General features: G+C 45.9%; 1 protein-coding gene across 7 annotated transcripts in view; it reads left to right on the top strand.

The window, feature by feature from the left end:
* LOC148025090 (uncharacterized) overlaps window positions 1–23,022 on the top strand; it is a 157,142-nt gene that overhangs the window by 108,575 nt on the left and 25,545 nt on the right. For 6 of the 7 annotated variants that reach the window (XR_015693400.1, XM_087694791.1, XM_087694790.1 and 3 more), the window contains 2 exons: window positions 299–371; window positions 600–850. The exons of the other annotated variant lie outside the window; for it this stretch is intronic. Coding sequence is in view for 5 of the 6 variants with exons in the window: in XM_087694791.1 (XP_087550917.1) it covers window positions 299–371; window positions 600–850 (324 nt within the window). In the remaining variant the exon portion in view is untranslated. The remainder of the gene's footprint in view (window positions 1–298; window positions 372–599; window positions 851–23,022) is intronic. 7 annotated transcript variants of the gene reach the window in all.

The raw sequence follows: 23,022 nt of genomic DNA, 5'->3' as shown, positions 1-23,022 counted from the left end.
GATGAGAAACACACCATCATTGTATGTATTGCTTTGGTCTCATAGGCCACATTGGCCTTTTAGAGACGTTAATATACTCTCTCTCTCTCTCTCTCTCAATTTTTTGGGACCTTGTGTGGTGCACAATAAATGTTGCATTGATGTAAGTACTTCCGTTCTTTCTATGTCTAAGTGTCACAGCTAGCTTTAAAAAATTAGGAATTCACACTACAAAGCAAACTTTCTTTTGCAACTAAATTGCGCACAAATGCTAGAGGGGAATATTAAAATGCTTTTTGTGTGCATGTTCATGCTGAAGGTACTTCCATGCTTGATGGATATTTTTGCTGAAGCTCAGCTCAACCTTGTTATCTATCACTTACGTAATAATGGTACTATTTTAGTCAATCATTCCCTTTGTAAAAGAAGTTAGAGGCCTTTAAAGTCTTTTCTCATAATCGTTTCGCAAGGAAACTATACAAGCCAGAAATTTTAGTCAGAAAGGCAGCATTTAATAAAACGATTTAATGCATGCTCCAATATATCTGTCATGATATTTTTAAATAGCTTTTTACCTCATTATTATCTTTTCCCAAATTTGTATTTTGGCTGATTAATAGAGCTACAACAAGCATACGAGGTTGTCAGGAAACTGGAGCCAACTACCCCACAGGAATGTATCATTAAAGCAGTAACATTGGTAAGTTTTGGGCAAGAAATCAATTCAGAGGAGCTTATTCAGCAAGCTCAACACCTTTTTCAACTAGTTGGATCGTCAGCTAGTGAGTGTGACACAATCCCTGGTCGTCAAAGTATGGCTTCATACTTCTTTGTCAATAAGCAGTTTGAAGATGCACTTGTTTATCTGAAAGTAAGCTTTCATATTTTCAATCATATAAATGTAAGAGATTTCTACTATATAGGCATCTTTAGGTGTGTTATACTCTTGGCATGTAATATGTTTGGTCATTTGAATACAGAAGTTGAAATGGGTTAACTTGTATTTTGATGTGAGAGCATTCCTCTTCTGCATCTGCGTATGCTGTTTAAGCATTTATCTTATTTAGAAGGGGTTCTCTTCCTAATAATACATCACAATGCAGAGCTGCTTGCAATATTGCTTTCTCAAACTATTTCTCAACGACAAAACAGATGTTAAGTCTTGTGTTTGTGTGAATGCATACATTTTATGTCTGCTCCAACTTGTCTTAGACATTTGCTGACTCTGCAGTCCATAGAAATGTACGTTTGTGCTTTGTAATGCGGCTAAGTTTTTGGCTCTGCTAAGGGGAATCTGTCATGTTTTTAAACTGTGCTAGATTTGAAGTAAAGCCACAGCTCCCATGTTTAGTAAGGAGAAATGGAAGTACAGTTCATCATCCAGAGATTCTTTACATCAGTGCAAACCCAGATTGCCCATCTTTTGAGATTATGTAAGTTGCATGCAAGTAAAGATGCAACATAGCGCACAACCAATCCCAGAACACACAAGTTACTTCTGCAAGAGTAGAAATAGAATCTATGCTCTTTTAACATGTTTGGCCTTTAAGGTGTGATAGTAAAACAGCTTCTATCTTTCTTGGGATCTTGGTAGTCTTTTTTGGTCCCCCTTTTGATTTATCTACTAAGACACAATATTAGTCATCAACATGTCTATGATGAGGCCATTCACTGGTCTCTTATTTACTCTTTTCCCCAGTTTTGGGTTTTGAGTTGGTTAACTGAAATCAGCTTTTTCCCCTAAGAAGAGAGAGTTCTATTGTGCCCCCCCAGTGAAAATTATCACCAAGTAAATTAATGAGTACAATAGTTCGGAATTCCTCATCATGGAGAATAATAATATGAAGGAGCCACGGGAAGAGACTCCTTGGTTATCTATGCAAGAAAAAGTCGAGCACAAGCTAATGGAATAACACAATGAGGCAGATTGTAATACCAAATCACATGGGGGGCTCCTAGATGAAAGAAGGTGCCAATCTTCTAAGTACAAAGGAAAGCCTCTCACCTCCTGCTCATGGATCAGCATTTCCATGTAGTCTCTGTCTCTCCCCTCTACCTCTGAGAGAGCGAATAATCTCTGTTCAAATGTGAGAAGGTGTTGCTGAAACAGGGGTATGCTTCCACCCTATTGCCTCACTGCATCTCCTCATCCAGATGTACCACATATGATGCTACCAATGATCTCCCATATTGATAATGGCCTACTGTCCACTTTGTTCGAGAAAAATCTGGAGTTGGACAATGGTCTGTTTGTCAGTCTGCTAGTGGGTAGATATGCTCCCCTGAAAGTCCTCATATTCACAAGTTGGTCCTTTGTCCATGACCCATGCTGCTGTTTCTTGAGTCACTATCGTCATGCCATTAGTGCCATGGTATAATACTAGTCTGGGGCCTTTCTTTGGAGCTCTAGGGCAATCTCAAATACTGTGTTTCAGTCCCTTCTCTGCCCACCCAACCCAAATCTTGGACAAGCAACTATGTCTCTGGCTACTTCCAACCAGCTACCTACTGCTAGACTCCTATGTGCATAAGCCATATGAAAAGAAAGGTCTTCTTAGGAATTGTCTTGTCCCTCCAAAAGTCTACCAAAGATGGGCGAAGATTACGTCTAAACCAGTGCTGGATAGCTGGTGGGATCTATCATTGGCCCATGCTACTGCTTCCCAAGTCACTTTTGTCATGCCAGGAGTGCCATGGAATACTAGTGTAGGAGCTCCCAATCCTTTTGAGCTGTAGGGCAATCACAAATACTGCATTTGAATCTCTTCAGCTGACCTGCATCTTGGAAAAGCAACTGGGTGTCTAGCTACTCACAATCAGCTACCTATTGTTATACTCCTAGGTGCCATAAATCATAAGAAGTGCAAAATATTACTAGGCCTAAAACTATTCTCTTGTCTTCTCCAAAAGTCAAATTGCCAAAGGTTCTATGGAATAGACAGACTGCTCTCCCACTCGGTCAATTTCGTTTTTGTAGATTACAAGTGCTATAGCCCGCACCCCATTCATGGAGGACATCTCAGCCAAAGCTGCTCCACACTGTCTACTATCATCTGGTACCTGTTTGCAGCCTTCTCGTTGTCCTCTTCTCATTCTGCTGCTGCCTGCTGTCCACCTTCACTTGAAGGCTGCGTTTACAGCATGGCAACCAGCTAGTGACTATGCTTGCTACATCTAACACTTCATCTACTGCTGGCGACATCTCCTAGGGCTGCATTTTGATCAACTGACTGCTGTCCTAACTGCCACATCATCTCAGATCTGTGTTTTGCTGATCAGGCTGCCACCATCCTGCCACATCATCACCATCATGCTGCATTTGCAGATTTTCTCTCTCCTTTACATGTCTAACACTGATCCAGCTTCTTACTGCTGTGTTTGCTGCTGCCAAACAAAGACGGTGGCTGCTTTGCTGTGATTTGGGATCCATCAGAGTACAATATACTCTCCAGCTCATATTCTCTACCCCGGTCCTCAAGACACGGGAGTTAGGGGTCAATATACCTTTAGTACATAGTGTGTTTGTTGCATGAGCATTGTATTCTATTTAGATCCATTCAGTTTCTTATTCATTGCGTTCATTGTCTCCATTGTCTCTGAGTTACCCTAATGCTATGTTCTTTTATTAGTTTGTGCTATTGTCGTACAATTGTGTTTGAGTTTCTATGGTAGGGTATTTCTCCACACGTTTGGCATGTGATGACACACTAGTACTTTACACATGTGTAAAGTACTAGTGTGGCATGTGATAACATGCTAGTACATTACACACTTGTAAAGCTCCTCTTCCATAATCACAAAGAAATATTGTAAGGAGTGCCATGTTTTGAAGCTAGTAGGTGTTGTAGCCATTGAGTAGGAGCTTTCTAGCTTGTCGTGAGTATTTTATTAATTTTCTGATATAATGTTTTCATATCATTGTGTTTGGAAGGTTTATATTCTACTATTCTTTGGTTGACATCGAAGGCCAGTTTCAATGGTAGAGTCCCAAAGGAGAAGGTTGATGTATCATAGTGCTCTACTTACATTAGGGTTGTCTCCATACGTAGTACAGATTGATCCGTATGGTACAGTGCAGTACATATTCTTACCATTTAGTACGAAAAAATAGGCACTTTTTGGCCACTCTTCTTCAAGCCTACAACTTTTTCTTTTTTCCTTCTCCTTTCTTTTTTTAAATTCTTTCTTTCTTATTTCTCTCTCCCCCAAGCCTCTCTCTCTCTCTCAAGCTTCTCACACCTCTTTTTTTTTTCATGAAGATAATTGAATTAAGTAGTAAATATTTACATTAGACCATTAGGTCAGTATAGAGCTAATAGACATATGCTCTCTTACTTTGGAGATATTTACATGAGGCCTATAGGCTATTAGAACAACCTGAACAACCTATTACATGAGTAGCACTAATAAATCACACAGAAAGAATAGCTGGAGTAGAGCGAATAATAGCCATCCAGGGAGCAACAATATCTGGAAGAACTAGGTCAGTTGACATCCTAGAAGAGATTTACCATACACTAATCCACGCACTAATCCATGCACATGGGCCACATGCCCATGGATGCCCGATGCTGAATCAAAAATAAAGGCATTCCGAGTATGCCATATATGCCACAGGGTTGTACATCTAAGGAAATGGAAAAGGTAGGAACAATCTAAATGCAAAGTAGACATAGAGGACATATTTCCCATAATCCATGAATGAGCTGGTATGTGGTGCTGAGTCACCGAGGACCACACTCCGGAAATGAAACTCCAGATCTGTCACGCAACAGGGCAAGAGACAAAGAGGTGAAGCAATGTCTCATCACATGTAGTGCAGACAACACAACGACCTGCAAAGATCTTTCGGGCACGGAGCACATCTCCTATTGGAAGACCCCCAATGATCAGCCTCCACATGAACACTTTACCTTGATACGGAACCTTAGACTTCTAGCAGGATAAATCTTTCCCGCCACTTCTTTTTGCTATCCTGAAGATGCCATAATTTATTAACTTTTCTAGTGACCCATCTCTTGGTTTCCACCATCTGATGATATATCTGATTAGCTGATCTTTTCTCAAAATCATTAGGAAGCACAAACATCTAGTCACGCCATGGATATAATGGCTATAACATAGGCAAAGGAGAGAACCTCTGAAGACTGTCTTGTATGGATGACCAAATATCACTATATCCACGAGGCAGCCTAAAGTACTGACGAATATACCGGAAAGAATAAAGACGGGCTGCCTAGGAATAACACCGTCAAGGACTGTCTTGAACCCCAACTGAGCCATCCGATTAAACTTCTCTCGTTGCAAATCTTTTTGTGGCCAATCCAACAACCTTGAGGAAGTCAATATTTCCCCTTGCAACGAGTTTTCCTCCTTGCGAATATCAGGAGAGCGCCAAATTGCAAAATGTAGCATCTTCTGCTAAGATGCAATCAAATGAGAAAGGAGAAAAGACTAGGAGACCTTAATAGGCCTCGTGGAATTAAGCTTATGCTACCAGGAAGCATGAATAACCGTGTTACCATGAGAGATACCTGTCTTTTCTATGAAGAATTTAGCAATATCTGACCAAGGATGACTCGGAATACATAGACTCTGCAAAAGGGATAGCCTCAAAGCAGCCATATACAAATTAACATCCAACAAAGGTGCACACCCATCCTTTTCGGAGTAATCACATGCTGCCACAAAATCCATACCTGATCCAAATGATTGCCTTTCTTTTTCCATAGCATGAATCTGATGGGCTGAACCAAATCCAAAAAGGACTTCTTAGTCCAAGGAAGCAACGGCAGAAATAACAAAATCATACTAATCATAATGCATTGAGCCACTTTTAGTCTGACATGTAGAGGCTAGCTCTGAGATTTCTAGTATATGAACCTATCATGAGGCCATCCAATCCAGCAAGGCACAGGGAGCTACCTCCACATCAATAGGATATCCCAAGTGTTTTGTTATATTGCCCCTTGGGATCACAATTCCATTCCAGCCTAAGGCGTGCAGATCATTCTCCATATAGGAGAGAAGGGTAGATTTCTAAGTATTAATATGAAAACCTGATGCCAAAGCAAAAAGATTTCACGCCACCATTGCCTGATTAACATTAGTGCAATCAGCCTTGAGGAACATAAAAGAATCATCTGCCAAAGATGGACCCACAAGCTGGTCACCATAGGGAAGAGATAACCCAACTATCTCAATTGAGCTACTAACTTATCCAATAATGAAAGCGTGGGGTGAGTTACCAAAGCAAACAACAAAGGGCTGAGAGGACAACCTTACTGAAGAGATCGAGATAAGACGATTGTGGACATTAATTGCCACAAAAATGACTAGCTAACATGATCAAATGCCTTCTCAATATCCAATTGCAGCATAACAAGCTGTTGGCTAGAAACTTTGGCATAATCAATTCCCAGTTGAACATTCAAAATGTTGTGCATTATATTCCGATCTTTAATGAAACTGTATTGACGTGGATGAACAAGGTGCGGAAATACTTTTTGCAATGTGTTGGTAATTATTTTGGAAAAGATTTTATATAACAGCCCCATAACAGAAATGGGTCTCCATTGTTTCAAAGAGGTTGGAGAAGGAACCTTATGCAACAACCTAATGACAGCAATCTTCCAATCTCAAGGCATCATACCGGAATTCCACACTTGTTTACACAAGCGAGTTAATGGGTCCTTAAGGAGTTCCACATGGGCTGAAGACAGATCATTAGGAAGCCCATCCCATCCAAGACTTTTCCTTCAAGGCAAGTGGGACAACACTTCTTCCACTTCATCTTTTGAAATATCAGTCTCGATTAAGTTCACCCATTCTGGTTTGACCTGATTACTAACCAGGTTACAAATATATGTTCAAGTAGAGAGAACAGCATCAGAAAGAATCTCTTGTAGACCCAACAAGGACCTATAAAAGTCAACAGTCATTCGAATGTTAAGGCAGGATCAGTCACCATATCACCTTGCTCATCCTTAGTGCACAATATTTTCCCGGGCATATTTCTGATGCAAACGAGCAAAAAATTGATGAGTTTGACAGTTATTATCATGTAAAGCTTCGGCTTTGGCTAGCAGTTTGTATTTTGCATATTTCTCTTCCTGAAGAGATTGAACCCTGCCTTTCAACCATTCAATGCATGTGAGCAAGTCATCATTGGAATCCCTAGTTTGACACATAGACAATGAATGAGCCAAATTGGGCATGCTACAATTCAGTTTGAAAAGAGGAAGCATGCTAAATACCATATTGTCAGGATAATGCTCGTGCATTATCCCTAAAAACCGCCCATGCTTCCATCTCTCTAGATAGGATCCTCGAGCTAAAAGAAGCTATCAGTTGCTGAACACCTTCTAAAAACTGGTTTTGTTGCAAAAAAGATTGATTAAACTGAAGAGGCAAACGAGCAAGGAGAGCCTTAAATGCATGAAGAAGTCTGTGGCTCATTTCCAAGACCAAAGGGTAATGATATGACAAAACATGTTGTCTTTCCACCCACATAGCAATGGCTGCAAGAAGAAAATAGTCACTCTGGCAAATGTAGATCGTATCTAGTATGGCCTTGGTATTTGGATGGTGAAAAGAACGATAAGTATATGCGGCTTGTGATGGATACATCCACGACCACATGTCCTGTTTCAAAGATACCGCTGCAAGAGCATCCCAAGCTTGTCGCTCAGGACCATCCATAGTAGAATGAGAAGTCGCTTGATCCCCAGAAACACACGCATTAAAATCACCCATAACAAAGCCTTGACGAGCCACGGCAAGGCAGTGTAGGTCATCCCAAAGATGACGACGTTCCCTTGCAATAGAAGGAGCATACATGCCTACAAACCACAAAACCTCTCCCTCATAAATGATTTCCAGAATCACAAATCAGCCACAAGGATCTTGAGAAACCAATGATGGTTGCAAGGAGGATTTGACAGTCAACATAACTCCCAATTTATGCGGAGCTCGACCACAAAAAAAAACTGCATAATCCTTGTATACATAAGAAGATCTAGCCAAAGCGTGCTGTTTATGCTTCACAGCACAAAAAACATCCCAATTTCCAGCTAACACAACTTTCCACAACCAATACTGCTTGTTGCCCGAAGAAATACCTTTCACATTCCACATAGCAACTTTCATGATCAATCACAGATGAGAAAAACTACTGAGCCACCACTTTCCCTTTCCCTTTTACATCAATAGCCTTGGTAGCCTGGAATATCTCCATTTCACTTCGGATAGCATCTACAAGACCTGCCCTTTGCAAACCTGCAATCGAAACACAGAAAGGAATTTGCAGTTGTTGGGAACAGAAAATATCCCGAGGAGGCACAAGCCTCCCATGCGCATCGAAGCGCAAAGCAGAATCAGAAGACCTTTTATCTTCCACTGCTGGAGCACGCGAAGATTGAAGTTTCGTATAAAATCCCCTACCTCTGCTTTGAAAGGTGTAAGTGATTTGGGGCGGCAGAGGATGGGTAGGAGTCAAGTGAGAATCCTGTTTGGCATTATGACGAACCGTAGTGACCTAAGAATCCTCTTGAGGAGACAAATTCCACCTACCCACAAACGAAGCACGCTCCCCACCAACGTGGGAAACATCCTTCTTGCCTTCATCACGACCATGTTGGGAGAGTTTCTCTGGATCAGCTAATTGGCTTCTAAATCATCTGCTGAGGGAGGTGGTCTTGCATTTCCATGTTTAGATCCATAGGGCATTGCACTACCTCCATATTTTTGTCGCATTCCGAAATGAAATGGCCCAACTGGCCACATCTGAAATAGTACCCCATTTCAACTCATGCACCAACGTTTGTAACCCTCAAACCTGAAAACAATTTTTTGTCGGGCGAGGTTTTCCTGTATCCCAAAGCATACATGCCCTATTCCGATTGCGGGAAGCCAGCCGAGGTTCCACCAAAACCTCCCCAAGGGTTCTCAAAACTAGAGAGAGGAGTCTCCAGAGATGTGCAGGGATCAACCACCTCTACCCAAATTGGGCATGCTTGTCTCAGCACCTCCTGAAACTCAGCCATTGGTCTCCAAGGGACCACATGAACTAGCTACGCATCCATAAACAAAGGAATGCGTTGCATAATAAGAGTCCGTACTTCCACGGAACGAAAAAGAACCTCAAAGAACCCCTTTGGACCATCATAACTCTCTTCAACCAGGGGGGCCCGCATATGCCCTAAAGCATCATCTGAGCACTGTTCAAAACTGACAAGCATGGACTGCAACCAAGCACGAATTCTAGTGATCAAAGGAGTTCTTCCAGTAAAATAAAAGATGGCTGCCCTCTCATGGAAAGCAGCAATCTGTTGTAAGACTAGGTCGGTTCCCATGACTGCAACTACTTGATCCCCGTCCTGTAATGAGTTGGCTTTACCCTCATTACAATGGACATAATCCGACATAAAATGATTGGCAGTGTCTAGCATGAACTGAAGAGACCCATCAGGTTGTGAGCATGAAACATGAGCCTCTGGCTGAGGCAAATTCGGGCCTAGGACCAGTTCTTCGACTGACATCCTACGACATTTGCCCATCTCATCACCGTCTAGCAACGGCCCAAGTTCTTCAGCCAACAAATCACCATCCGAGTCTGCCAAGTCTTTGTCATTCCCTTGCCTAATCTGCTGATCGAGAAAGCTATATCGATACCATTAGATTCCTGCAGATTTGCCATAGCAGAACCGGATTCCTATTACAAATGCCTTTCTGAACCCTGACTGGCGAAGTCAAAACTAAGCTGGGACTGCCTCTTTTAGGCACTACGTGAAAACTATCTATGTAGATGCAGAAATAGTGGACAGTCTATTGTTGTCTTTCAGTTGGGTGCTGCAGAGAGGTAGGACAAAGTGGCGTGAGGCGGAAAGGCAGGTTGACAGTTAATACTGCAGCCATAGGGGAAAGGACAGGGTGTACAGGTCCACACTTCTCTCCCCCAAGCCCACACTTCTCTTATTTGTATGATCATTCATGTATGAGTATCCACTCCCATCTATGTAGTTGTAATTTGTAGGTAACAGTAGGACATGTTGCGCATGCAGCATCAGGTTTTGGCATGTTACTCTCAAGTGTTCATCTTATATACTCTAATAGCATTGGTATTTAGACATGAAACATCTATTCTATTATCTTTAGTCCAAAATAATCAAGTTAATTTTTTTTTCGTACTAATATCGTACCGTTCCTTATGACAACTATGAATTATATCAAATAGAGGATCATGATAGTAGCTCATTAGGACAAGAAATGGCATATTGATCCTAAACAAACTTGTTGCTTCTAAAATGGTGAAGATTTTGGGCTTATTCAGGCAGACCTCTACAAGCATTTGAGTGCGATCTTGGAGAGTGTGCTTGGAGAGACTCCTTATAAGAGATAACTCGAGTCTTTTTTTAGCTCTAGTCCTTTTTCTGCTGCCACGTTGGGGAGGAGGATGAGTTGTAGAAGATCAACATAGTCCCAATAGCTATCAAAGTTTGCGATCTCTCAAATTAGGGTTTTCATGTGGGATAGTGAAACTCTCTAGGACCGTGACTTTTTTAAAGAAAATGTTTAAATTCATTAATTAATTTGAGTTTTGGGGCTGTTTAATGGAGGGTAATGAATTTTTATCTCAACATCCCCTCTTAGGCCCAAAATTGGAACTAGAAAGGGACTGCAAAAACAAGTCCAAGCTCTTTTTGTTTTTGTCTCCCAAGGCATCCCACCACAAAGCAGCTAAGGTATGGAGCAAAGGGTGCACATCAAGTGCCTAGTGACCTACCAAGACTATAGAGATGATGGTAATTCTTTAAGGGAGTCCAAGGGAGCCCAAAACTAAGCTATGAGAAATAAACCCTAAAGTAGCCAGGGCATCGGGCAAATGGTGTATGCCAACTACCCAGTGACCTACCAAGACTACAGAGGTGATGATTATCCTACTATGAGAGCCCAAGTGATCACCTTAGAGAGGCTAGGGCATCGGGGACCAAGGGTGCGTGTCGGCTGCTACCCAGCGGCCTACCAAGGCCTACAAAGGCGGATGAAATCAGCAATGGACTTTTTGATTTTTTTTTTTGGTGTTTTTTCTGAAGGGCCGATGGTGTGATTTAAAACAACAGATTTAGCGTCCTATTGAGTCACCGTGCCCCAAAGTACGAGAAAATAAGAATGGATAGCTCCATGATCTTTAGAAAATAAGCAACATAATCCCATACACTACTAGGATAAACAATCCCAATGTGTGGATAGAGCTCTATAGCTCATGCCCGTCACGTCGCAAGCTGCCTCCGCTCCGTCTGATTGCGATCGATCACGCCCGTTCGTCAGCGCCTCGCCTGGCTGTCTTTCGCCCCTGCCCTGACAGTTTGCCCCCCCCCCCCCCCCCCCCCGCTGCACCGGCGCCATATCGCCCCTGCCCCGACAAATTGCACCGTCCCCGCCTGCCCGTCTTTTGCCCCCACCCCCGACAGTTCACCCTGTCTGCTATTGTCTTATCTTAAAACCGCCCCCCCCCCCCACCCCCCCCCCCCCCCCCCCCCCCCCCCCCACCCTCGGCCTGCTGCCTCCGTCCGCGGTGTCCAATACCCCCTCGCCATTTTTTCCCACCCTCCAGTTGTTCCCTCTGTTTGCAGCAACTTTCCCCCCCTTGGGTACTACCACGACGTGATTGGTAGTTTTCTCAAAAGGGACGTGCAATGGAAACCTCTGGTAAGACACTGAAGCACTTAGTGAGTGCCCCCTAGTCAAACACCTTGTGTGTCGTCCTCTCTGAGGATTAGCTCTTAGCTGTCCGAGCTAAGGAGCTGGAGCTAAAGGAAACAACAATTTATGGTCAGGTAGTACGACATTCCCCAGCCAGGGCCCAGCTTCGGGACTGGCTTCACTCCACGCTGCGCATTGGCACAATGCAGATCGTGGAGGCGGTCCTAATGGGCCAAGGGATTTTCATGGTCAGGCTCAGCTCGGCAAACGTAGCTCGCGAGTTGCTTGCCAGTTTACCATATGCGTCCATGAAGGGGGTCATATACATGGTCCCTGGGTACAGTGGCTTTACTGTGGAGGCATTTGCACTCCACAATAGGTTTCTTCGGCACCCGGTCACCCTTCTTTTTCCTGGCCTCGTGATAGAGTATCGCCAGTTGGTGGAAGACTTTGGACCGCTCTTCGGCACTATCCTTTCCGCATCCTTCGTGGATGCAGTGACAGTTGCAAGAGTCCCAAAGGTACGGGTGGCAGTAAAAAAGGTCAAAAATATCCCACAGTTCCTAGAGATTGAGGCGGGCGGGCACTCCTTTAGGCAATAGGTCATTGTGATGGGGCAGCCAGGGCAGTGCCTGCGCTGCCATGACTTTGGGCATCAGGCAATAGGTTGCACTCATTTTGGAGCCAAGGTGGCTCCGCTGACAGGCTGGCAGGTGGATGCTGACGACTTTACACGGGTCGAGAGACAACAGAGAGGGAGATAGCAGGGGGGGGCACATCCAGCATCCTAGACCCAACCTCGGCAGCATGGAATAGGTGGGCGAGCGATGCCCCCTTTGCAGAGCACTCCACAGGCCCCCCTGCCCGCCCCACCCGACAGGACCGCAGCCCCCCACATCCACCACCCGCGCCATAGACTACCTCCATGTGCCCCCCCCCCCCCCCCCAAACAAAAAAAAACACCCGCCATGTGCCCTCTATCACCCTCCCCCCCACCACCACCCGTACCGAGCACCTCCCCTGATCCACACCTGGTTCAGGTGATAACGCCCAGACCCACCCCCGCTCCTCCCACAGGAGGTGATGAGCCATACACGCCTACATCCTCCTCGCACCAACAGTCCTCCACCTATACAACCACCAGCCTTCACCCCTGCCGCCGGTCACACTTTCCCGAGACAGGCACACCTGTTGCCATAGGAGTTCTTCTGCAGTGGCCCATGGTCCTACTTGAGACTTGTGGAGCGCGGAGAGTTTCCACTACCTCTAGGGGTGGGGATCTTCGTGGTTCGTAAGTCAAGGAGGGGCAAGGTCCATCTACTAGCACCATCGGATGGACCAAACCATGCCTTTTTTCTTCAATCCTCTCACTCAGGGGACTGGACGATGACACAGATAGAGGAAGAGTTGAAGAGTCAGGTGGCAGACCACACCTCCCAGTGGATGGGAGAAGAAGGACTAGCATTGTTTGCACAGCAATGGCCTGGTTGCGTGATGGATATTAACTGGTGGGCTGGTGCCGAGGTCCCTCACCTAAGCATTATCTTTCGAGCCCCTCCATAGTGGAGAGCTCCGAGGGATGTAATCGAGTGGCCCCTGGCACAGGCTGCCCGTTTCATCCAATGCACAGAGTCCCAACTCTCAGCATGGCTGATAGATGCATTGATAGTATCACCTCGAACATCTATCACCCCTATGGGCCGAGGGCCACCATGGGGGATTGGAGTTCGCCTTCTAGATCGGCGGTAAAGTGTACTTGCATGCCTCATAGCTTCTCCTCTTCATCAGCAGCCTCCACACCAAACAGATGCTTGTTTAGTTAGTCACATGCATCTTGGAATGTGAATAGTCTCCACTACAGTGGGGCACGTGGTTCCAGGAAATTAATTGTTCGGCAGGGACTACAGTCTACCCTTGCCCGACGGATCAACATCTTACTTCTATAGGAGCACAAGCTCACCTCCACCCAGGCCCAGCGGGTAGGGAAGGTACTCCCAGGCAGCTCGCACACTTACTCGGAGTACGCCATTGGTGCCCATGGCAGGAGTCAAGGCGTATGCACCTCTATTGGTCCAACTCTTACTGCTTGTGTATGAGAGCACGGGACGATAGTGGCAGGGAGGGTGCTATGGATCAGATTGGATATTGGGGACTCCTACCTTGGAGTCCTTAATATCTATGCCCCTACGGAGGTTAGGGCACCCGGCAGGTTCTGGGTGGAGATCATGGAAGGACTCCCAGAGGTGGACTCCTGGATTGTTGGAGGAGACTTCAACAACCTGGAGGCTTTGGAGGACCAGCAAGGCAAAGGGAGAAACTACTAGGGCATGGCCGGGGAGGAGCAAGAGGCATGGGAGGTCTTTCTATTGGCAGTAGGAGCACATGATGCCTGGAGAGACCCTACCTTCCACAGGAGGGAGAGGTCGCTGGAATTCTCTTCGGGATACAGGCGGCTAGGTGGAGTCCTGCTGGAGTAGTTGGACAGGTTTTATGTGGGAGAGTGGGGAGGCTCTGGGGGAGGCTAGATTGGGCAGTTGGCGGGCACCACGTTGTCCGATCATTGCCCGGTTCTCCTGACACTAGATCCTGTAGCATCTGCCCTAGATACACGATCTTGTCGGATCCCTGACTCGATCTATATGAGGGAGGAGGTGACGAGATAGATAGAGAAGATTTGGACCAGAGAGTGGGGCAGGAGGGACCAGATCGTAGAGGAGGTTGCAGAGGTCCTAGCTGAGTCGAGCAGAATCTGCCAAGAGGCAGCCATACAGGCCATGTAGTAGAGCTGGGAGGAGGAGAGAGCACTCCGGTGGGACCTTGCAGCCACGCAGAGATTATTACAGGAGGCACCAGGGGATCCCACTCTCCACGCCCAAGAGGTGCGCGCGAGCAGCCATTGCTGGCCTAGAGGACAGGTGCTCAGAGTTCTCTTTCCGCACCTCAATAGCTTTCTGGGCGTGGAAGGGGGACACGATGTGCAGGGAGTTTTTCGAGGTGCACCAGCCTCGCACCTCAGGAGAGCAGATATGCAGCCTCCGAGATGAGTATGGGAGGACCCGTTCTAGCCTAGACGAGGTGATGGTGATTGCCACCGACTACTATAGTCGCCTCTTCCAGCAGGAGACAGCCTCAGCTAGATGACAACGATGTAGACAACAGGTCTAGGATAACATCCCGTCCCTCGTCACAAAGGAGATGGGACGCTCCCTCCTAGCCCCCTTCACAGAGTAGGAACTAGAAGAGGCTTTCCATCCACAAGATGGTCAAAAATGCCCGGGAGAGGATGGCCTCTCTAAGGCTTTCTTCACTACCTTTTGGGAAGTAGTGAAGGACCGCCTATTGATTGCCTTTCAGGAGATTTTCACTTCAGGACAGATGTCTGGGAGTCTTTCGGCAGGCCTTATCAGTCTTCTCCCCAAAGGGGGAGACCCGTTGGAGCTTTCCCAGTGGAGACCGATCACCTTATTTTCAGTGGCCTATAAGGCGTTGGCAAAGATGATTGGTAGGTGACTACGGTCCGTGCTTCCAGACATCATCCATGACACACAGACAGGCTTTGTCTAGGATAGGAGCATCCTGGACAACGTATTCACCTTCTTTAAGGCAACAGAGTAGGCCCAGCACAGTGGGCAGAGACTGGCGGTACTACTCTTGGATTTTGAGAAAGCCTATGACAGGGTGGACTGGGATTTCCTAGAGGGCACCATGGTGAGGTTGGGCTTCCCCTAGGCTTGGATTTGTGGGTTCTCTGCACTTTATAGATTGGCCACCAGCAGGGTTCTCATACGAGGTAGGCGAGGGGAGGAGTTTAGGCTGCAGAGATGGGTCCGTTAGGGCTGCTCTGTGGCCCCATACCTGTTCCTTCTCTTTGCAAAGGCGATGTCTTACTTCCTCAGGTCATGTGTGAGTGGATTACATGGCCTGCGACTTCCAGTAAGAGAGGAGATCGAGTTGTTAGACTCAGAGTATGTAGATGATACAACGCTCTACATAGAGGACGACGAGTTGATGCTGGAGAGGGTGAGGCTGGCTCTTGAGGTGTTCTGTTCTGTAGAGCGGGAGCACAAATCAACTGGCGAAATTTGGTTGGTTTCCTCACAGACCCGAACTCGAGCATGGAGTGGGGCGTCCACCTGGGACTTAGATGGGTGAGCAGAGGACAGACCGTCTAGTACCTAGGTGATCGTGTGAGGCAGTCTATGGAAACCCCATCTATGGAAACACAGCAGTCTATGGACACCGTCCAGTGCCTTGGCAGTCCTCACACGACCAAAGGCAATACCTAGGGTTTCTTCCAGTCCCTTGATTCTATTCGGAGGAAGCTGATCTACTGGAGCACGGCCCGCCTCTCACTAGTCGGCCGAGCCCTGGTGGCTAACCAGGTCCTCCTAGCGACGGTCTGGTACATTGCCTCGTGTTGGTGCTTCTCCTCTTCCTGTGTAATGCAGCTTTGCCGCCTAGTGCATAATTTCCTTTGGTCCAGGTCAGACGGCTCCAGGGATTCTAGGGCCAAGGTGGTGTGGGCGACCATCATACAACATCGGTCACAAGGAGGCATTGGGATCATAGACCCAGAGTATCAGAGTATGGCCCTCTTGCGCAAGCTAATTGTCCGTGGCCTCACACCTGGAGGGCAGATCTGAAAGGTCCTATTGCAGGAGGGTTTTCAGGACTGTAGACCGAGGGTTGGCGGTGAGTGGAGGCCATCCTTGAGATGAATCTTCACGTCAGCCCAGATCACCCCCCCTAGATCACCCTTCCTCTGTAGCTTGATCCACGTGTGGCAGGGCCTCTGTAAGGCCCTGATCCAGAGCTCCCCAGGTTGCTAGGAGGAGATAGACTGTTAGCCGGTAATTTGGAACGCCTAGGTCGGGGACCAGGAAGGGGCACAGATTGGCGAGCATCTCCACATCCAGTGGGCTGGTTGGGAGGTTGACTCGGCTTGTACCATCAGGATATGGCGGGAGTTGTACAGGATGGCAGACGAGGAGGTGCTGCAACAAGTATCAGGCTACCAGCAAGGAGTGGAGCTGAGAAGGGAGATAGACGCAGCAATACCTCAGGAGTGGCTTGCCCCTCAATATGAGAGCCGATAGAGCCCGGGGAGGTATGGGCCGCTAGGTTTTTACCAGCAGGCATCCCCCTATAGTGGCAGGAAGAGTGAGTGGTGCTCCACGTGGGACTTTTTTCACAGTGCAGGAGGGGGGGCATTTGGCTCTTGACAGAGGGTAGCAGGATGAGGGGATAGCTGTTCTTTCATGGAAGAGGATCCGGGTGATTGGCCTTCAAGGGAAGACGCCGGCTGGACCCTTTGGTCTTTTGGAAAGAGCTGAGGGAGTGGCGCCTTTGGATCTGGGAAGGAAGGCCACTTGATGAGTTGGAGTGGGATCTGGGAGAGTGGCTTTGGCCGTCCATTGTGGTCGCCAAGAAGTCACCGAGGTTCCTGGAGTACACCGCTAGGATTGGCAGACATGTATTGATGCAGGAGGATATGGATTGGGCGCCGTCACGTAGCAGGCACTTGGCGGAGCACAGCATCACAGAGCCGTTCCGACGAACCTTCTGGCGCTGCCTATGGGACAGCTGGAGGCCGAGAAGGGTATCATTTTTCTTACGGTTGGTGACACATGGAGGCTTGGGGGTGGGAAGCTGGCTTACCCAATTGCAGAAGGAGGGAGTTTGTAAGCGCTACACACAGTAGTCTATGGAAAAGCCAAGGCACTGCCTTTGGTCGTGTGAGGCAGCACAGCTCGTGTGGAGAGGAATATGCCATATCCTTCACCGCATAGTACCCAGCCTTGGATGTATCTCTTGGGGAGCTTTCTACTGGTAGGTGGTCAGCCCGGGCCGTCACCTTCTATATGAGGCCGGGATGCAAGATACGATATTCATTATTGAGCCAGGGTCGTGTGCAGTGGTGGGTTTAGAGGCTCTACCCATCCGCCAGGTACTGGAGCTCACAGCAGGACGCTCTCAGGTATGGGTAATCATAGGAAATCTTAGTGGTTGGTATATCTGGAAGGCGCCGCGTCAAGTGGCTTTTGGTGCAAAGAGACTTTCAGTATAGGCGACCTTAGCAGAGCTCTGGACCTCCATCATCCACTCCGTTCGAGGCCGATGGGATCAGTTGAAGGGCGCGTCCAAGGCTCGTCAGGAGGTTCGATGTCATTTCATGCGCACTTGGGGCGGCCTGGACCTGTTCTTCGTGATGCAGGCAGGTAGCCCTAGATGGCGATACGCCCCCCCTCCATGGCTTCTTGCCCCCATCCCCCCTAGACCGCCTTGAGAGGCTTGTATATATGATGTATCTGTGACTTTCATTAGCTCCAGCTTGTCTGTTGAGCATGAGTACTCCGTTGTAATCAGTTTTTTTGAGTAATATAATCAGCCACATTTTACTTGCAAAAAAATACACTACTAGGGTATGTGCCTAGGGATTCGTGAGCGTATATATGTGTGCCAATCATATGGAGAATATGTGGAGAGAGGTAAAACGGGGAAGTAAGCAAGACAAGCAAAGCCAACATGCAAGTATAGGGAAAGAATGCCTTTAGAGTCTACCATGTGCAATGCCACGATTATGATGGATCCAAAGGCAACCAGTCCAAGGGTGAAAGGAGGCTGCAAATATTCATGTTGATGTAGAATGCGATGCAACGGTGCCACTTGGATAATGCCCTTGCATGGGAATCGTTCACTTTCCCAAGCGTCCTTTTACAATCATGTCATCCTGATAGTGTGGATGAAGTTATAAATGTCTAGAATATACAATACATAATAAATAAATGTTTGAAAGTAAAAAGCTGTAAACATCATCATTGTCACTATCATGAGAAGGAAACTGCTTCCTCTCAAACAAGAAGGAGAAGTAAGAGGGAAACATCCTCGCCTCGTTAATCTGAAGAAGTAGAGGGGGGTGTACCCAAGTCCATTTGTGGTAGAAGATATTGTAGGACCGGCCAGTTGATTGCCTTGGTCAAAATATCTACAAAATTATTACTTGACGACACAAATTGTAGGTGAATGGTGCCTAGCTCAACTTGCTCTCTGGTGAAATGGTAGTGAACCACCATGTGCTGTGTCCGAGGGGAGGTGATAGGATTTCCTGCAAGGGCAATGGCACTCTGGTTGTCACAGTAGACAACTGTAGGCAACTTGCAAGGGAACTGAAGTGCAGCCAGTAAGTTCCTCAGATAGATGGCCTTTGTAGTGGCATCAAAGAGAGCCCGATACTCTGCCTTGGCCGTGGAAGCTGCCACTGTCTCCTGCTTACGTCTGGCCCAAGAGATGGGTGCCGTGCCCAAGGTGTAGAGATAGCCTCCATGAGAATGCTGGGTGTTAGGATCTCCTGCCTAGTCAGAATCAGTGTACCCCTCAAACATAAACCATGACCACAAGTTAGTCCAAAATTATAGGTACATCTTAAATATCTTGACACACGAAGATAAGCAACCCAATGAGACATTTTAGGTGTATTAAAATACTGACTAAGTAAACTAACTAAGAATGTAAGATTTGGTCTAGTATGAATCAACCAAAGTAATTTCCCTACACCAGAATGATGGGTATGATTATCAAAAGGTTGACCCAAGGTATCCTTGTGCAGATGGACAATTGGATCTAAAGAATAGCCCACAAAAATCAAGAGATCTACTTGAGGGGTGAACTATCCTATCTTGTGATCAAGAGCGTGCGTATAAGCACGACTACCAAAAACTTTCAAGTGAGAAATAACAAGCCGAGAGCCAAAGAATGCCTCATACAAAGTCTTTCTAGGGACCGGCCGACCGTAGTCCTGCATTGATTGAGAATGTATCCTGAAGTGTTAACAGCCTCGACCCAAAGGTACTTAGGGAACTCTGCTACAAATAGTATAGAGCATACCATATTCAGGACAGTTTGGTTTCTACGCTCTATGACTCCATTCTGTGCAGGGGAGTTGGTAGAGGTGAGCTATTGAGAAATGTCCCGTTCCTATAGAAACTCAGAAAACTCATTGTAGGTAAACTTGCCACCAAAATCACTCCTCAACACGATGACCAGTTTGGTTATGGACCAGCAACACTCGAGCATTGAAATAAGTAAAGGCATCGAACTTGTGCTTGAGGAAGTACATCCACATGTACGTGGAGAAATCATCCACTATAAAAAAGAAGTATAGTGTGCCATTTACGGTGGTAGTGGATGTGGAACCACAAAGATCTACATGAATGAGCCTAAGGGGTTGCATTGTTCGAGTGATAGACTGTTGAGGAAAGGGTATATGATGATACTAACCTAGCTAACATGCTTTATAGACCTCTCGAGATAGTTTTAGGCATGGAAGGCTGTAAAACTCCCCGAACAACGTAGTATGCTTAACAATTATGATATTCACTTGTTTTCGAGATTTAATATAAAAGAGAATGAACACTTAAAGCTGAAAATGAAAATTACTCACAAAATTACAGCCATGAAAATGTAAAAGTAATGGAGACAAGATTGAGGGTTGAAGATGGGCAACCCCCCCCGAAGGAATGTATTTCTGCTCAACCCAAGTCCCTTAGGGAAGAGCTCAGTTACAATCAACCTGAGAGTAAGGAGAAGTAATTCTCACTCTCACAAGATCATGCAAAGATATACAAACACACATGCATTATCTATTATGCAATGATAAGAACTGATTTCTTTACAGTATGAGAGAAAAAAGAAGGGAAATCAGCCTTTCTTCATCGTTGATCAACAGTACATGGATAGGGCTTGCTTCTTGTTGCTACAATGGAAGAAAGAGGTCGAGAAGGAGGTGCTGTAATGAATTTACAGGCTTGCTGTCCTGTAAAACAGTAGTGATAGAAGAGGGAATATGGAGGAATTTGATAATGGAGAAGTGGGGGATGATGATGGGGATGGATGGGGCCAATTTCTGGCTATCTGTGGGTGCTGTACATGAGTTTACAGCAAAGAAAAATGATGCTGAATGAAGAAAAACGAGCTCTTATTTATAGGAGAGGGAAGAGCTAGTACAAAAAGGGAAAGTGGAGTAGCACAAGACAAGTGTCCAGCCACATGTCATGAGATGTGACAAGTGATGGGACACTTGGAAACTTGTGTGACAAGTGTCTTGACACTTGTCTCTTCTCTATGGCCTTCCTTTTTGGGCTGAATAGTGTCAAGAATAGAAACAACCAAATTTAGTAAGCACAATCAGAGTACAGAATTTACTATTTTTAGAATGACATCCCTATTTTTTAGGACTAGCATTTTTAGGCTAATTCGAGGCTCCTAAAATTTAGGGACCCCCCAATATGGGTGTCATATGAAAGCTTTTTCCGCGTACATCGCAAAAACAGTATCAGAATCTTCATGTGACTTTCCTATGCAAAGAAATGTGCATTTCAAGCTTTCAGCCCACACATGCACATTGTACAAGCATTTCATGATCATGCCATCTTGTTGATTGTAACTGTCTGTTTTGGCGGATCTAGCCCACACTTCAAGGCATCAATCCTTTCTGTGTGCGAGTCTAACCTTGATATGCGTGAGTTCTGGTTACAGGCGCCCAATCGGGCCATATAAGTGGAAGTGTGAACTATCTTTTCTCTAACCCACCGCGTGGGTCCACCATAACCTGTGACCACTCATCAGTGGGGCCAGCTCCAATGCACTTTTCTTTATATCTAATTAGTGCGAAGGAAACAAATTTAATAAATCATTATATAGACAAATTAATGAAAAAGGATACAATTTCTGTTTCTATAGAGTTGTGACAAAGGCCCTCAACTATCCCCTGATGCGACATCTCATAAAGAGAGTTGTAGCCAAAACGCCCTAAGTGAAAATGCCAAGGTCACTCAGAGTTTGTGGACTCCCGTGTAGTGGCCAAAGATTGGAAGCAATGGAACTCCGAATCATTGGAAGCCGGCTTGGCCAGAAAGTGAGTTATGTGGTAAAGGCCATTGGGCTATGCCTTGCCGCAAGTAATCGCTAAACTAGTCTAAGGAGTCTAGGACCTTGATTGTGGTTGTTGTGAAGAAAATTGCTCGTTCCAACTGGTAAAGCTGTTGGACAGATAATAAGTTCACCCCAAGTTTGGGGACATGATAGACATCACAGAGCGAAGTGAGATCTGGACCTGAGTCAGTGAGAAAATTGACGCGACGGTGGGCTTGAATATTGACTGATGAGTTGTTTCCTATGCAGACACTCCCGGCTGTGTAAGTAATTTGGAAATAAAAATGTCCATTCTAGGAGTCATGTGATGAGGAGCCAAACAGGTACTAACGTGCTCGGTTGTGATGACAAGTGGGCCTCTGCAAGCACCTCATCAGGAGGCAACTTGCAGATGTGAATGAGACTCACATTCGATGTCTCTAAGGAGACAATGTGGGTCTTTGCAGATCAATTAGACAAATCCACATTGTCTCTAAGGAGACAATGTGGGTCTTTGCAGATCGATTAGACAAATCCTCTAGAGTTGAGTAGTTTGTTGACTATGATGAAGGACCGGTGGCAGTGTGGGTCTGGCCTCTCCACTGCCCCTGCTGAGGGTTGCCACCACCTTGCTTTCATTGTTGGGGGTTAACCGATTGGGGTGTGGGGGTCTGATTCTTGGATTTGGCCTGTGTGCCTCTTGCTGTAGATCGACACTTGTCCTCATAATGGCCAGCCTTTTGACAATGCTGACAATACCTATTCTTTTTAGGTACATTCTGCCATCCGGATTTAAGTATGGATTGATTGTTTCCTTGGGATTCACTAGTCCTGTTTTGATTTTGATTTTGATCTGATTTTTGTGTGCTCTTGCCATGTTGCCTCCTCAAAGAAGATGCAACAAGAGCCCCTTCTATCAAGGAGGTGTTATGAAATTGATTGAAAAACTGTATGTAATGCAACAGTTGACACTCAAACTCATAAAATGTGGGCATTTGAGGCTATGAAATCCCTTGCTACACAAAATGGAAATTTTTTCTTGGCAGCTTGTTAAGGAACTGGGTAACTTGATTGTCAGTGGACTTAGGAGCCCTAGTGGTTGAGAACTTGGTGAGGAGACACCAATACTCAGCCAACTTGACTTTCAAGCCATCCTTGTCTGTGATTTTAAAATTTTGGAGCTCATGATTCAAATTGATGTAATGGGTCCTATCTTGAGCTGCATAACGGTTAGTCAAGTGTGCCCAATGCCTGGATGCTAAGTCAAAATGTTGAAGCTAAGAGTGAAACTCAAGCAACAAGCCCTGCATAAGCTCAATCATAGCAGAGGCATTACGAGCCTTCCATGAGCGGACGACCTTGTATGGGACAAGGGCAGGATCAAGTTGGGGTTCCAACCCCTGCACTAAATCCCATAGGTTCTGAGAGTCT

The sequence above is a fragment of the Lygodium microphyllum genome, chromosome 15 (genome assembly GCF_053477565.2).
Source record: "Lygodium microphyllum isolate KBCC chromosome 15, Lygodium_microphyllum_v1.1.10, whole genome shotgun sequence".
Classification (NCBI taxonomy): Eukaryota; Viridiplantae; Streptophyta; class Polypodiopsida; order Schizaeales; family Lygodiaceae; genus Lygodium; species Lygodium microphyllum.
The sequence above is the reverse complement of the archived record's forward strand: the minus strand, read 5'-3'. Positions and strand labels throughout refer to the sequence as shown.